This window comes from Argentina silus (genome assembly GCF_951799395.1).
Source record: "Argentina silus genome assembly, chromosome: 15".
Classification (NCBI taxonomy): Eukaryota; Metazoa; Chordata; class Actinopteri; order Argentiniformes; family Argentinidae; genus Argentina; species Argentina silus.
Window position 1 is genome coordinate 16,990,865 of NC_139669.1, and position 14,812 is coordinate 17,005,676.

The 14,812-nt window shown below is 42.7% G+C and overlaps 3 protein-coding genes across 3 annotated transcripts; 1 reads left to right on the plus strand and 2 right to left on the minus strand.

Annotated features, from left to right (window-relative positions):
• Positions 1-468: 468 nt before the first annotated feature.
• Positions 469-3,422, minus strand: gdf9 (growth differentiation factor 9; the record flags this gene model as incomplete). The annotated part of the gene is made up of 3 exons (XM_083686056.1): positions 469-1,409; positions 1,656-1,900; positions 3,271-3,422. 3 exons carry the CDS (start codon positions 3,420-3,422, stop codon positions 469-471), a joined length of 1,338 nt encoding a protein of 445 aa, XP_083542182.1.
• A 1,291-nt stretch (positions 3,423-4,713) lies between these two features.
• Positions 4,714-5,490, minus strand: sowahab (sosondowah ankyrin repeat domain family member Ab; the record flags this gene model as incomplete). Its single annotated transcript, XM_083686057.1, has 1 exon — positions 4,714-5,490. One exon carries the CDS (start codon positions 5,488-5,490, stop codon positions 4,714-4,716), a length of 777 nt encoding a protein of 258 aa, XP_083542183.1.
• Positions 5,491-7,052: 1,562 nt separating this feature from the next.
• LOC310816460 (septin-8-A-like) lies at positions 7,053-13,839 on the plus strand. The gene is made up of 10 exons (XM_083686668.1): positions 7,053-7,155; positions 8,735-8,849; positions 9,058-9,253; positions 9,947-10,133; positions 10,434-10,595; positions 10,931-11,027; positions 11,216-11,384; positions 11,519-11,651; positions 11,838-12,028; positions 13,037-13,839. Exons 1-10 carry the CDS (start codon positions 7,126-7,128, stop codon positions 13,038-13,040), a joined length of 1,284 nt encoding a protein of 427 aa, XP_083542794.1. The 5' UTR covers positions 7,053-7,125; the 3' UTR covers positions 13,041-13,839.
• The last annotated feature ends 973 nt before the right edge of the window (positions 13,840-14,812 follow it).

A 14,812-nucleotide genomic window follows, 5' to 3' on the forward strand; every position in this document is an offset into this window, starting at 1 on the left:
TTATAGGACCACTTTTCCATATTTTGTCCAGAACAGATTGACTTAAAATGTGTCAATTGTGTTAAATAATAGAGTAATAAGGACAGACCACCCACCCAAAATAAATTAACAAAAATAACTTAACATTAACAATTCTCAATATCATTTTTTACTTGTGTGTTTTATATGGAACCCCACAAAAAACATTGTCCCCACAATGTCCCCTTCCATCACTTCATATCAAGAAAAGGACAATTGATGCCATATTATTTCATTTTCCATTTGGAAAAAAAGCTTTTTTGGCAAACAAAACACTGGATTAAGTCAATACATCTGCTCTAGAGAAATCTAACCCCATGCACCAACGTTTTAACAATGCATGACGTCATCGGGCTGGTTAGTATTCTATTGGTACAATTAGCCTATTGGACAAAGGTGGAAGGTTGACAGTGAATGTGTTGGGGCTGGTAAAATGACATCTGGAGGATTTTAGCGGCATGTACATCTAGTTGCTATCATTTCTTCATACTCCTTGTAGGCGATGGAACCATCATTTTCAATGGTTAAAACACTCAGGGGGTTGTATTCAGAGGGAACACATGAGGGCCTGGGCACAGAAGAGTCCAGCTTCTCAAAGATGATGTTCTGGACCATAGTGTGGACAGGTGAACCATAGATGAAGCCCATGGCGCTTGGGCAGGTGCCTTTGCAGTATCTTGGGTTGTATTTGTGGGGGATTATGATCCAATGGTCCAATTTGAGCTGACTGAAGCTCACCCTGAAATCATACAAGGCACAGTCACTCGTTGGGAAGTCAGAACCTGAAAGGAGGTCAGGAAGATAATTGACTGGTCTTGGTTTAGCTGCTTCGCTCTCCGGAGAATCCCTCCTCCGTCTCTTCTTACGTCCAGTCCTCTGCTCTGGTCTGAACTCCATCTGGCTCTCAAAGGTGTTCATTCCCATGGCTGACCTTTGACCTGACCTTGTGGTAGCGGGCCATCTCTGGTAGGCTAGTTCGCTTGTGTCGTTGAGATACAGGAGCAGAGAGGGTGATCTCAGAGTGAGCTCCACAGGGCGTCTCCACTCCTCTCCCTTGGCCCCTCCGTCCTCCACACAGGTCAGGTTGGTAAACAGGTGGATGTCCTTCTTGTGGGACTTGATGAGTGGGTGAAGGAAAGCGGTAACGTCAACCTCCACCCATTTCCTTCTGCTCCTTCTGTCGGTGCGTACCAGGAAACTGACAGTGTGGTGGGCGCTGGGGCACAGCTGGCACTGATCTGAGTGCTCCTGCTCCTTCACATCCAAGTAGCACAGAGAGGTGATGGAAATTGCCTGATCTTGGTCAAAGGAGTAGAGTAGGACTGATTTCAAAAGCTGTTCTTTGGCTCTCACCCGATCAAGGTTGTAGGAGAGGTCTTGAATAAAAATATCTGTAGGAAATGGGACTTATAAGTTGCAACGAAAAGTAGCAACCATAAAAGTGAACTTAAAAGCTAGAAAATACATGTCAAATACATAATTATTTTTCTTTTTCTGTATTTACAAATATTTGTTGCACCCACAAAACACATCAAATATAAATTGATAATAGATTAATGATAAATACATTTTAGCAAAGTGCTCTATTATCACTGTACTACATGATGATTCACAACTCTAAAAACTCGCTTGCTTACCTCTGCTCTGCTCAATACATTCATCCCGCGGCGTGATCAGTCGAACTGTGTTGTACAGGTGGGTCCCATCCGAACTTCTCTCATGTTTGGAGGACATCTTGTACAGTCTTTTCATGTACCGAACATATCTCGACTCGGGTCTTGTCCTTGGGCTTATATCTCGCCATGGCCCTTCTTGCTCAGACAACGCCTTCAACAGAGGAGACAAGATATTACCATGCTGGAACAGAGTGGAATCGTCCGGTCTATCAGAAGTAGATTGGGACGATGTAAGGCCACCGATTGAGACAAATAGCAAAATAATGTTGCTCAAACAATGAAGTTGCACTGTCATCTGAATGGGAGTCTCCATCGTAAATAAATCCGCCAGAACCTGAACGAGAACTCCACAATCACAACCAGGACATCCACTCTATCACGAGGCGCAAATCACAGGTGTGCGTAATCAATATGGGTCACATCACAACCCAGTAGGAACAACGTAAATTATGGGTGGCCTACACCAGCATAGCAGTACACGGTAAGGCACTTAACAATGCTTCCCAACTATTCTACATCGGATCAGAATAACTATTTCACAAATCTTTTTTTATCTGTGAAAAGTGCTAAAGGTAGCTTCAGCAATGTGTAGCATAGGCCCCTAAGCGCCTAAATCTGTTTTGGGTGTTAGGGCGAGCTAATTAAGCATCTTTTTTAAGTAGGCCTTATAACAAACATTTGTAGGCCTACCTCAGGATCACCATACATGACTATCAATTATCTCAAGGTTGGGGATCAACACTCAACCAATTGATGCTAAGAAGGCCTACATTTCCTAAGATGAACAATGTGTGTGTGTGTGTCTTTGTGTGTGTCTTTGTGTGTCTTTACCCCCTTTTTATTGGACTGCCTCAACATTCCAATGCATTGCTTCCACTTGAGTGGCTTTGTTAAACAGTTCTCTGCTCAGTGCTCCATGTGCTTAGGGGAGGAATGGGGTAATGAAGGTAGTGGCTTCTATGTCCCCAGACAGTGAGACAGTTTAAAATGAAATACAACCGAAAAGAGATGAATCATGACAATGATGGCATAGTCATGTTGACAGCCACACTCATAACAGATCATCGCATGACAGAACACTGAGCTCCTTCTGTGTCTCAGTGCTGAGCAGCAGTGATGAGGCTGACTCCTGTGGTCCTGTGGTATGAGATCTGGGGGCGGGTAACCACATAGTGATTATATGACTTACAGTACCCCTCATCCAGCCTAGTGGTCTCCTAATGAGGAGCCTTTACTGCCCTGCACTCTGGGGCTAAATAGTGATAGTCACTGTCAGTCCTTGTCTAAATGTCATGTTGGTTATGTTGGTTATGTGGTCCTCTGTGGCTCAGTTGGTAGAGCACGGCGCTAACAACACTTATGTTGTGGGTTTGATTCCTGCTGGGACCATATATACTGAAATGTGTGCACTCACTGCAATGTAAGTTGCTTTGGATAAAAGCGTCAGCTAAATGGCATATATATATATATAGATGGTTGGTTCAATTATGTGCCCCATTATACTAGTTCCTTTTGCCACAATAGTTTGCTACACGATAGGTCGACCACCATGATAAACAGAGGACATTCACCTTACTTGCTGGGAGAATACACCATGGGGAATTCTCCAACACGGGGGGGAGCATTGACATCATAACTGAGAGACACAGCCTGAGTGAACATATTCCTGTCACTGCTCATCAGCTTCAGGGATGTTAATGCCCCTCCAGTCAGAAGAATCCCAGCCATGTCTCTGCATTGATTGGGGGAGGAACTCATGTCTGGACCACAACTCAATGAAAACCTCTCAAATGGCTTGACATAATCATGGCTCAAATGAATTATTAGACTGTAGCTAAAAGCTTGAAAGGGTCCGTACTGTTTGTGCAGAGTTAGTCTTGTCTTGCTGTGCATAGCTTTCCCACAGGAATGCAGATAGGAATGAAGAACTGATAGTACCCCATGAAAAGTACCTCCTCCATCACTGCTTCATATAAACAAAGCAGATAATTGAATGCAACGGCAACATTCTAACCACCCACACATTACAAATGGCCTCCCACTTACCCCCCTCCACTCATACTAAAGCTGAGAGGCCTCTTTTGTCTGGGTGAATGTTACAGTACAAGCACAAGCTAAAACAGATCAGGGAAACCTTTTAACTCTACAAGTATGTGTTATTGCTATGTTCTTTACAGTGGGAGAACTTGTTTCCATTAATAATATTAACTCTAGAACTGTTCAAGTATGTGTTGTTGCAAAGTTCTTTACAGTGGGAGAACTTGTTTCCATTAATGATATTATGATAAACATACAATATTGAATCCCTCTTCAAAGCAATAAGAAGACTGGTGGTGTGAAAGTTTGTTTTCTGTAAGAAAAAGAACACAATGATGACATCACTTTTTATGGAACTGTTACCTAGGTGTGGTTTGTTTTGGTATTTCTTCATATACTTTCATTTCTTCATATACTAGTTAACAATCAAACAGATGACAGGTTCTTTCCAAAGCACAATGACACACCCATGAAGTTAAATGCTCCAAAGATAATAAATAGTGTTTATCATCTAACTTAAAATAAAATAACTTTGAAAGGAGCAGGGGAGCAGGAAGTCTGTTGGAAATCTACCTCTGGCCACCATGACAAAATTCAGTTTGAAGTTCCTGGATCTCATTTCCTGATCACTACTGATTAAATAGTTGTTACAACCATTTGGAAGCTTTTAGAAAGCTTGAATGTTACATATTGTACCTTTTAATATTCTTACTTCATTGTCAATACATGTTTTTCACATAAGAGCTTAGAGCATTCCTATATCTATACATATGGCTCACTCCCAAGCCAACACAGGTAAAACATTGTTTTAAGTAGAATAAACAGAATAAGTACATCACTCATATTAGTGTTTCTGTCCATTAACTGTAAGGATACAAATGTAGACCCAAACGTATACAGTCTCAAAGGGGGAAGATTCACTGTTCAATTTGTCAAACATTCAACCTGTTTGCAATTGCTCGTCCTGTCTCTTGTCTTCCTCCTAGTCTTCACCAATGGAGGAGATGCCTTGCTGTTGATGTTTGTGTTTCTTTCTGTGTCCTATGTGAGGCTGAAATAGCCTGCTCAGAGTATTCAGACCTTTTGGCAGCTCTCGAAAGTCATCCTCTTCTGACCTCTCCTGAGACCTGTCTGGTCGTGCTACCTGTGGTGCTCCCAGCAGTTCCCTGAGCTCAGGTGACACACCTGTGCCCATGTAGTGGTATGGCTTTTTACCATTGTTATCCCTTATATGTGCATTGGCTCCATACACTTGCACAAGCAAGGCCATCACTGAGTCATGCCCGTGTATGGCAGCAATGTGGAGAGGCGTGTAGCCTCCGTTTGTTCTTGTGTTGACGTCCACACACGTGCCTCTCTTCTTCGAGATATCCATGATATTGCGCACCATCTCGCTGTTGCCGCCTTTGGCAGCCCAGTGGAGAGCTGTGAACCCGGATATGAAATCTTTCTTCTCCGCCAGCTGGCTGTCCTGCAGCAGGAGACCGTAGATTTGACCCCACAGTCCAGCAGCAGATTTGACCAGCCACTCATGAGCTGCAGGTTCTAAAGGGACAGACTCAGAGTACTTGGCCTCCTCGCCTTGTTTTGCGGTCTTGTTCTGTGGCCTCCTCAGCTGAGGAGAGCCTGGTGTCTGTGCCTCCTCTACTAGTCTGTTTGTTCTCCCTGGGGAGGTGCATGTATGGTGCTCTGAACTCTTTCTACCTGTATAATTGGGAATCTTGGGCTCTGGTGATGGAAGAGTTCTCTGTGGCAACATGTTTGGCTTCTCTGAAGTTTTCAGTTGAGATATGTGGTTGGTAGAAAATTCGTCCTGCTTCACTGGTACAGAAGCTCTCGGTGATTGAGGGGGAGATGTTACGGCCACAACAGCGAACACAACGCCAGTTTTTCCCTTTTTTATCGCTTGATCACTTGAAACATTGAGGACCTTGACTGTAGGGGTTTCTGTATTAGGCTTACATGACCTGACGGCACCAACAACTCCAGAGTGCGCATAAGGGAATCCTTCAGGGTCATGTATGTGCATTGGAGTGGGTTTCACATTATCGTTAAAAAAACTACCGTTTAAGCTTGAGGAATAGTACGAATTGTTGTTTTCGATATCAGAGTTAATAATCTTACCAGATTTGCACCTGAAAGAAACGGTGCCTTCTGAGGAACTGGGTGAGAAGGATGTGTTTTGGCTGGATAAACTGTCGTCCAAGTCCGGTGTTTGTGCGGTATAATGCATCCCTTCTTTAACAAAGTCCTGGTACCTTTTCTTTACAACTACAAACTTGACATCATCGATTTGTTTCACGACCGCCACACTATTAACATATTTCTTGAAAAGATCCCTATTGTGTTTTTTTTCCGCGGGATCGCTGCAATTGATTTGACATTTAAAATTGGTAACCAACTCCGAATTCTTCACTTTGCCCCCGTGCTCCAACAAAAACGTCAAAACCGTTTCTTGAGTCAAATCCATCCTCTCCACACCTCTCAAAGCACTGGCAATAAGATCGCGGATCGCCTAATTGTAGACTTGTTGTTCAGAAATCGTCCGCTACCCGAGTGTCCCGCCCGTGCTCTGGGTGCTGTGATGATGATGATGATGCCCCCCTCCACCAGTACCTGCTGTTTCCGGCGCTAGACAAATAAGTTTCCTGAGAACTTCTCTTGGCACGTGAACGAGATTGAACGGGAGATTGCGGTGCAGAACGCGAGGACGCGCTGTGGCCGTGCACGGGGCTGTGTCGCCCCCTTTACCAGCATGTTGGTACCATCGAAGCACATGATGATGAGGATGATGATAGTGTAACATTACTGGAGTGTTGACCATAGTTTGTTGACTAACCGCTATTTATTTTTTATTTATGATTTTGATCATAGACGTTAGGCATTGAATGCATACTGATTTACAGTTCATAAAACACCTGTTACATTGGTTTAGGCTATTGAATAGGGTATGTATTGAAATGACAGTGCATTAAAATGTAGCATGGCCAGCTGGTCTACCCTATGACATTTTAAAAACGCATATACCTAATTGTAATGCGAAATGTAATGCAATTAGGTCGGTATTGGTAACACTTCTAGCCAACCGCAACTTATTGATTTATGGTATACATTTATGGTAGCCCGGATTTATGGTAGCCCATCATGGCCTTTATGACAATGTCAAAGTGTCCGCTGCCATCCAGTGGCTAATTTGTTAATACGCGCAAAATGTTGTCCAACCCAACGTGCAACGCCTTCCTATGATAGGGAGGCTGTAAGAATGGCATTCCAGCACCGAGGGGGTGTTGCCACGAAGTAGCCATATTGAATGAACTGAGCCGTTCCCACTGTCAACCCAGGTCCCGCTGAAGACAGACGGCTCCTTGTAAATTCACCCCGCACGCTCTTCACCATGGCCGCTACGGAGATGGACATCTTTGCTGTAAGTACCTGTATTACGGCATAGGTTTATCAAGGACTCTCATGCGTAATGCTTCCGCTGCGGTGTGATTGTAGGCTCCGTTCTACTGTAAGTCAGATGATGAAGCAGTAAGGTGTTGGAACAACAACAGCATTGATTTGCCTCATATTTGAACCAACGACGCTGCCGACGCAGTATCACGACTTTCTAGCCTATTGTTTCGATCTATAATATCTATTAGGCTATTTTTTAAGCTATATTTATTTCATGCAATGACGCATTGATCGTTGCTGGGAGTGGTATAGAAATGCAAATCCATCATATTCCAACATCAGAATCCTGCTGTCACTCCATAATTATACGATCTTTCAATTCAGTCCACGTTTCATCGCCAGTGCAGCACAGTAACATTTCAGTAGCTACGGAAACACTAGGCCAATATAAGCTATTGTGGGAGAGAGGTTGGTTATGATCATCATTAAAGGGATGACCGTTTTACTTTTCAGTTTAACGCTTTAAATATGGTCGAGGGGATTGTTTGGACTGTAACCTGGAGGGAGTAAGAGGATAAATGTAGATAAGCGGCAGCCACTTCCCCTCTCCATGAAGTGACGACTAATCCCCTGAGGTTGAGCACTACTGTATTGAACACCGAACCTAACTTTGACAACAATGGCCATTCTCTCTGTAACATGGTTATTCCAAACATCAGTCATCCTCCTGAATGTACGTAGTTGAGTTTGGTCGAATTCATCTTCACAGAATGGTTTGCGCCACAGTAATAAATAGATTGTGTTTGACTAGATGTCAGATTGTGTTTGTCATGGCTGAGTATAAAGGCAGTAGACACATCCACTCACCCTGTGAAATAACACCCAGATAAAAGGTGTGTGTGTGTGTGTGAGTGAGAGAGAGAGAGAGAGAGAGAGAGAGCGAGAGCTTGTGAAACAGATGATTGTTGTCTTGTTGTGAGCCCTCTGTGCAGTGAATAACAAGGCATGCTGTTTCTCAAAATACATCCCAGGATGAATCTGGCATATGTGAATGGTTGTAGCCCATGCATGCTAATGTACTGGGATAAATGCAAACTATTCGACATCTACATAAGGTTAACTTAAGTTCAATTAAATCATTGTACCGTGGAAAAAGTCAAACAGAACAAAAATAACAGCATTTCGTGAGTTAATGACACCTCACACATACAGTACAGTATGACGTTCAGATTTGCATAACTCAGTGTTACTCCCGGTTTTGACATGCCCTCAGTGTGTTTTTGACCTTGCTTCTCAGCTGTGCGCCTTTGCCAGAGGAATCTAGAATAGCTGATGGTTATAGAGACCTGTGTACAGGTCCTGCAGTGCTTTAGTGGAAGTAAAAGATGACATCATGCACTAAGAATGCTCTTAACAGGGAAAGGAGTATGTGCCGATGGCTTTCTCTTATGGACTCTTTTTCAGCAAGGTTTTGTGCGTGGTAAAATACAGTTTGTCATGTAAGACAGTTTTCCAGCTGTATTCTGTGTAGATTTAGTGTGCGTGTATGTAGTACTCATCAACATGTGTAAATCATGCAGAAAACAATGTTTTCTCTATCTCCTCAGAGTGAAGAGAAGCGTAACCTTGAGCTCGGTGGCCATGTTGGGTTTGACAGTCTTCCAGACCAGTTGGTCAGTAAGTCAGTCGCACAAGGGTTCTGTTTCAACATCCTCTGTGTAGGTATGTCTGGGTCCAGTTGTATCTTCAGTCCATTTGCTCATCTATTTCTGCTTTATCTAACTGGTTGTCTTGATAAGGCCTCAGAGCATTCTTGAATATAGAAATAACAGTCCAGTACCCCGGCTAAACAATCTACAGTATTATTATTTGCATACCATTTCACACTCACTCCCTTTGATATGTTTGACACTATCATTACAATGCTCAGGTGAAACAGGGATTGGCAAGTCGACGTTAATGAACACCCTTTTCAACACAACATTTGAAAACGATGAGGCCAGCCATTACCAGAACGGGGTACATCTACGACCCAGAACCTACAACCTGCATGAGAGCAACGTCCACTTGAAGCTGACGGTCGTAGACACGGTGGGGTTTGGGGACCAGATCAATAAGGAGGAAAGGTAAAGTTGCATGTTTGTGCTATTATGCCGTGCGCTTCCGTGCAGAGAAGGGAGAACCGTCCATACACAAGTTTGACAAATATCTAGGATCTACCATGTTGCCATCATGCATTCCATGACAATAATATTCTAATCAGCATTCTAAGTATTATTGTTTTGGAACCTTTGACATTCGTAATAAGACAGTTTTTCGCGAAATTGTAAATCTTTGTCTCTGATGAGGAGCTGGACCTTAATCAGTTATTAAAGGTGGGAAGTTAGTTGGTAAGGCTGGAGTGAAGACCAACATTTAGTATTCCTCTACTGGACCTTTTAAATGGGCACTACAGCCAATACGCATACAGAGTAGTGGTTTGGCATATTGGTCAGTGCCTTTGTGGGGACATGAATTGGAAGGGGAAGAGAATGATTGGTAGAACTAATGTGATCTCAAAACACATCTGAATGCTCTAACAACGGGGGAGTAGAGAAGAGGGGATTCTTGCCCATAACTGCCATTGCATAGTTTGTAACCAAGATACTGTACTCATTGTTTCTATACCAAGTACAATCCTAGTAATTCATCCATAGCAAAAGTATATCTAAGAATGGTGGATAGGAGCATAACTTCATCGAATAAGTCTGCATTGGTTTATTAACATCTGTGTTTTTTAACATCTGTGTTTAGTCTATACTACTTTCTTCTCTGTGCAGCTACAAACCCATTGTGGACTACATTGATACACAGTTTGAAAATTACCTTCAAGAGGAGTTGAAGATAAAACGTTCCCTCTTCAACTACCATGACTCGAGAATCCACATCTGTCTCTATTTTATCGCTCCCACTGGACATTCACTCAAATCACTCGATTTGGTTACGATGAAGAAGCTGGACAGCAAGGTAAAGGCAGCCTATCACAACATACTTACTAATCATATGCATTTGGCAAACATTTTGTGCACTGAGATGGTGTGAAAATGCAGGTGTGTGCATGTGAAATTATGGAAACCAGTTTTGTTTTCGGCATTAACATTTCAGTCTTGTCAGTGTGGGATCTAATGGACGCACATAGAAAATGAGCAGCTGCACTGTTCATGGTTTAGGATCGAAACTACGGGCGCAGCCAAGTTCTCCGAAACAACCTGTTTTGTTTCTCTCTGAGTAATCAATCTGTCATTCAAATGCCATCTCTTCCTGTAGGTGAACATCATTCCCATCATTGCAAAGGCAGACACGATATCTAAGAGTGAGCTGCACAAGTTCAAGATCAAGATCATGAGTGAGCTGGTTAGTAATGGGGTGCAGATCTATCAGTTCCCAACAGAGGATGAGGCTGTCACAGAGATCAACTCCTCCATGAATGTGAGTCTTACACACACATACACACATACATACATACATACATACATACACACACACACACACACACACACACACACACACACACACACACACACACACACACACACACACACACCCTCTTATCATGTCATATTGCAGTTGGGTTGGCCAAATACCAGTGACAAGATGTGAGCATGCTTGCATTTCTAATTGACTGCAGTCAGCTGAGGAGACGGACAGAATAAAAGAGACAAAGCATCCTCCTCTTCCTCCATGACTGGCTGTTCAGTGGTCTTGTGTTTAACTACAGATCACAGGTCAACATTTTATTGACGTTTTCCCCATAAAATATACAGGCACATCTCCCCTTTGCTGTGGTGGGGAGTGTTGAAGAGATCAAAATGGGGAATAAGATGGTGAAAGCACGGATATACCCTTGGGGCACGGTACAAGGTGAGCATCTTCAACTCATTAAACAATAAACTGTACTATAGGTCTGTAGGGACCATTAGAAATCCAAAGTGTGCGGTATATATCACTTATGAGAACAGTCATATGCCACTTGAGCAGTTCCTCTCAGAGCGTATTATGAACTAATAAGCAGCTGAACCCCAGGCCTGTGGCGTTGTTGTGTTTCTCAGTGGAGAACGAAAGCCACTGTGACTTTGTAAAGCTGAGGGAGATGCTCCTGCGTGTCAACATGGAGGATCTGAGGGAGCAGACTCACACCAGGCACTACGAGCTCTACCGCCGCTGCAAACTGGAGGAGATGGGCTTCAAGGACACAGACCCAGGCAGCCAGCCCTTCAGGTAAGCTCCGGTGTATCCCTGTGTTACCGTGGTGTAAGGAGCAAAAACCAGGGGGCAAATGGGTCGTTTGTACAGTGTTGATGTGTTAGAACCTTGTAATGTGCAGTCTTCCAGTACCCTCTCCTCCACCTCAGCTTACAGGAGACGTACCAGGCCAAGAGGAAAGAGTTCCTGGGGGATCTGCAGCACAAGGAGGAAGAGATGAGACAGATGTTTGTCAATAAAGTAAAGGAGACCGAGGCAGAGCTTAAAGAAAAGGAAAAAGAGGTAAAGTCAACATGTAGGCTGCCTCCACACTCGTTTTGTTTGTCCTACCTTTTCAGATCTGATGAAAAAGAGGAAAGCATGTCAGACAACTGAGATGCAACTTTTGTCTATGAATCTGGTGTTGCTTGAGACCGTATGTCACTGTGTATTACTGTGTAATGCCGACACTGTACCTGTCCGCTCTAGCTCCACGAGAGGTTTGAGCAGCTGAAGCGGATGCACCAGGAGGAGAAGAAGAACCTGGAAGAGAAGAGACGAGACCTGGAGGAAGAGATGAACGCCTTCAACAGGAGGAAGATGGCTGCCGAGACACTGATGGGCCAGTCACTACAGGGCTCCTCACAACAACCATTCAAGAAGGACAAGGATAAGAAAAAGTAAGTCTGCACCTCTTTCTTTCTTTCTTTTCTTTCTCTCTTTCTTTTTTCTCCTCTATCGTCACTTGAATAGGCCCACAGCAAGCGGACTCATGGGTGCCAGTGTCAGCGTTTAGACCATTTCAGTGTACTCCCTATAGCTAATCTTTGATCAATAAAATGGCAAAGATTAAACCAACACTCTAAATCAGCAGACATCTCAGCCCTGAAGCTCTGCTTGTCTCTGTGGGGTCACGCAGAGGGAGGACAAGGACTAGGAAGTGACTAATAATAAAGTACTAGCCTGCCAGGAGCCATCTTGGCTCAGAAACTGATACAGGGACAGATTGAGTATGACATGGCTTGCCCAGACACAGCAGGTGGGTCACAGTTTCCCTGCCATGACCTGATGCTTGTGTCTCAGCACATTTAGCTGTCAGACTGCATCTCAGGCAGACAGGCGGACTTGACTGGTGTTACTGTGGAGATGAAGTGGCCTCTTGTGTCAAACACTATCTGGGTGCAACACATTTGTGTCCATAGAATAATAACCAATAAGGCATTTGGATGATGAATTTAACTTCATACACCAACAATGACGGAGAGTGTATAGCAGCATTTTAACAAGGTGTAGTGTGATGAAATGTGAAGAAATAAAGGTTGACTGCCCCCCCCATCTTCCCTGCTGAACTGCTCACAGTAAATAGTGCATGTGAAGGTTGTTGTGCCCTCTACTGGACATATGAGAGCACTACCAGTTCTGATATGTTATTCAACAACTTGGTATTTTAGTTATTTTTTGGAAGCCCATCATACAACTTGCTCAGCTCTCCCCTCTTCTCCCCTCTTGTCTGTAAAACTTGAAATGCACAGAATATTGAAATGATTGGAGTCTTTGTAAACTCTACATACTATATAGCATTTCTGTTTTACACATGATTTAATTTCCCTTTATGATTTAAATATAATTTGATCTAATTCTGTATGTTTATTTGGCCATATTTTGTCATATATTCTTTCCCTTTTCAGTTGATTTATGGAACAGACCCAGGAAACCAGGATTTTGTCCTCCATCACCATGGGAACAAGGAACTGTTATATCTCACATTACATACTGACATTGTATGAGTGGACCCAATGACACTGTGAAACTGCATGTGTGAAAGAGAGGGTGATGTGTTGGCCTTAAGCCACTGTGTACTTATGGATCAAAAGGTGGCTATACACAGTGGACTTTGTGTCTCAAATGCTGACTCCGCAAGACATGTGAAAACAAAACCACGGACTCTGTTATGATAACTTAGCTTATGTTGTTTTATGTAGTGTGAATGTGTGTCCATCTACCATTGGAAATGTAACCCACGTTTTCCCACTGAAATGATGAACACCACTATATTAGTGTTGATAAGAGACTGGTAGTTTGCCCATCACGGAATCAAATATTGACTGTGAACTGAGTGGGTGAGAGTTAGTGCATGTATTAACATGAATTATGCATTTGTGTATTTATACATGCAAATGTGTGTAAAGTAATTTAAATATGACTAGTCTATAGTCAACACAAGATTAATTGCTCCAATGCTGTCTTACATTAATACAGAACATGTATATTAATACCATATCTATGTTTCTAGGATTTGGATAGTTTTTTAATAAGAAGTAGCCTATGGTGCTGCAGACAGAGACCATTCTATGCAAGAGCTGAGAGTAGAAGTGGAGGCCATGCCTCCTCAGTTTGTTAGTCTCTGGCTGCTATATTGTCAATATGACTGTTAAAGGGGAGAGGAAGACCTTTTGTATGCCTTTTCATTCAAATAAAGAAGTTAAAGAGAACGGAGCAATACTTGGTTTGCGTTTCAATCACTTTTGGGTTAAAGATGGTTTTGTCCTCCACGTTGGTTTTACCCATGTCCCTGTAAGCCATGCTGTCTGTCGATCATCTAATCTGTACTGCATGATTAGGTACATGGAATGCCAAGACCTTCATTTGAGGTTCATAATCAGCAACCTTGAATTTGTTTTTCACCCATTCCTTTCGTCTGAAAGTTCTCATTTCTCCAGGAAGCATGGGTTATCTTTGTTATGTAAGGAAGAGGGTTTTATTTTTGTTTTCTTAGGGAATGAATAGAAGGGTTTGTCACAGTATTAACGCACTTCAAGTAGGGCAAATTACATAAACTACTCATGTGAGTGTTACTCATCAAAATGGTAAGAAACTCAATTTTCATGTCCATAAACTTGTAACACTCAAGTAACAGCTGTGTAGGCTTTGTATATCAAATGGTATATCATAGTTTTAGTCCTGTCCATTGATTGAGTACTGTTACTGCTACTTTAAGCACTTTTGTCAGGGTTTGTCCTTGTATACTGGCCTGATTGTCTATTGTTCATATCAATGACCTGAGCTTTTCTTTCTTTTCATAGCTTCTTTAGTCTTCCATCTGCGTGCTCCTTAACATCTGGAAGGAATTTAAATTAGAAGACTTTCTACCACGTCAAAGGATCGCTGTTACCGTATGACAATTAACGATTGAGCTTACTATTTTTTTTACAGTGAATCTATACATTTTTGTAAAACCCTGGCTGTGCTGTGCTTACGTCCATCCAGAACCCTGCAAGTGAGCTACCTTCAGTCTTCCAAGCCGTCCAAACTAAGTGTCTCTTTCAAACGTTATTCAATAAGCAGGTGCTCAGTAGCATGGTTTCTGCATGGCATTTGATAGACATGTCCTCCACAAATGCTCCGATTAAAACTTTCAAATCCTAGTGTTTTGTTATTCAATGTGCTTTCCTTGCTGTTGTCTA

Excerpts from the sequence above, each read along its gene's own strand:
- LOC310816460 (XM_083686668.1), top strand. The coding sequence starts at position 7,126 with ATGGCCGCTACGGAGATGGACATCTTTGCT. Across the intron at positions 9,254-9,946 it reads CAGATCAATAAGGAGGAAAG|CTACAAACCCATTGTGGACT; the intron begins GTAAAGTTGCAT and ends TTCTCTGTGCAG. Across the intron at positions 10,596-10,930 it reads AGATCAACTCCTCCATGAAT|GCACATCTCCCCTTTGCTGT; the intron begins GTGAGTCTTACA and ends TAAAATATACAG.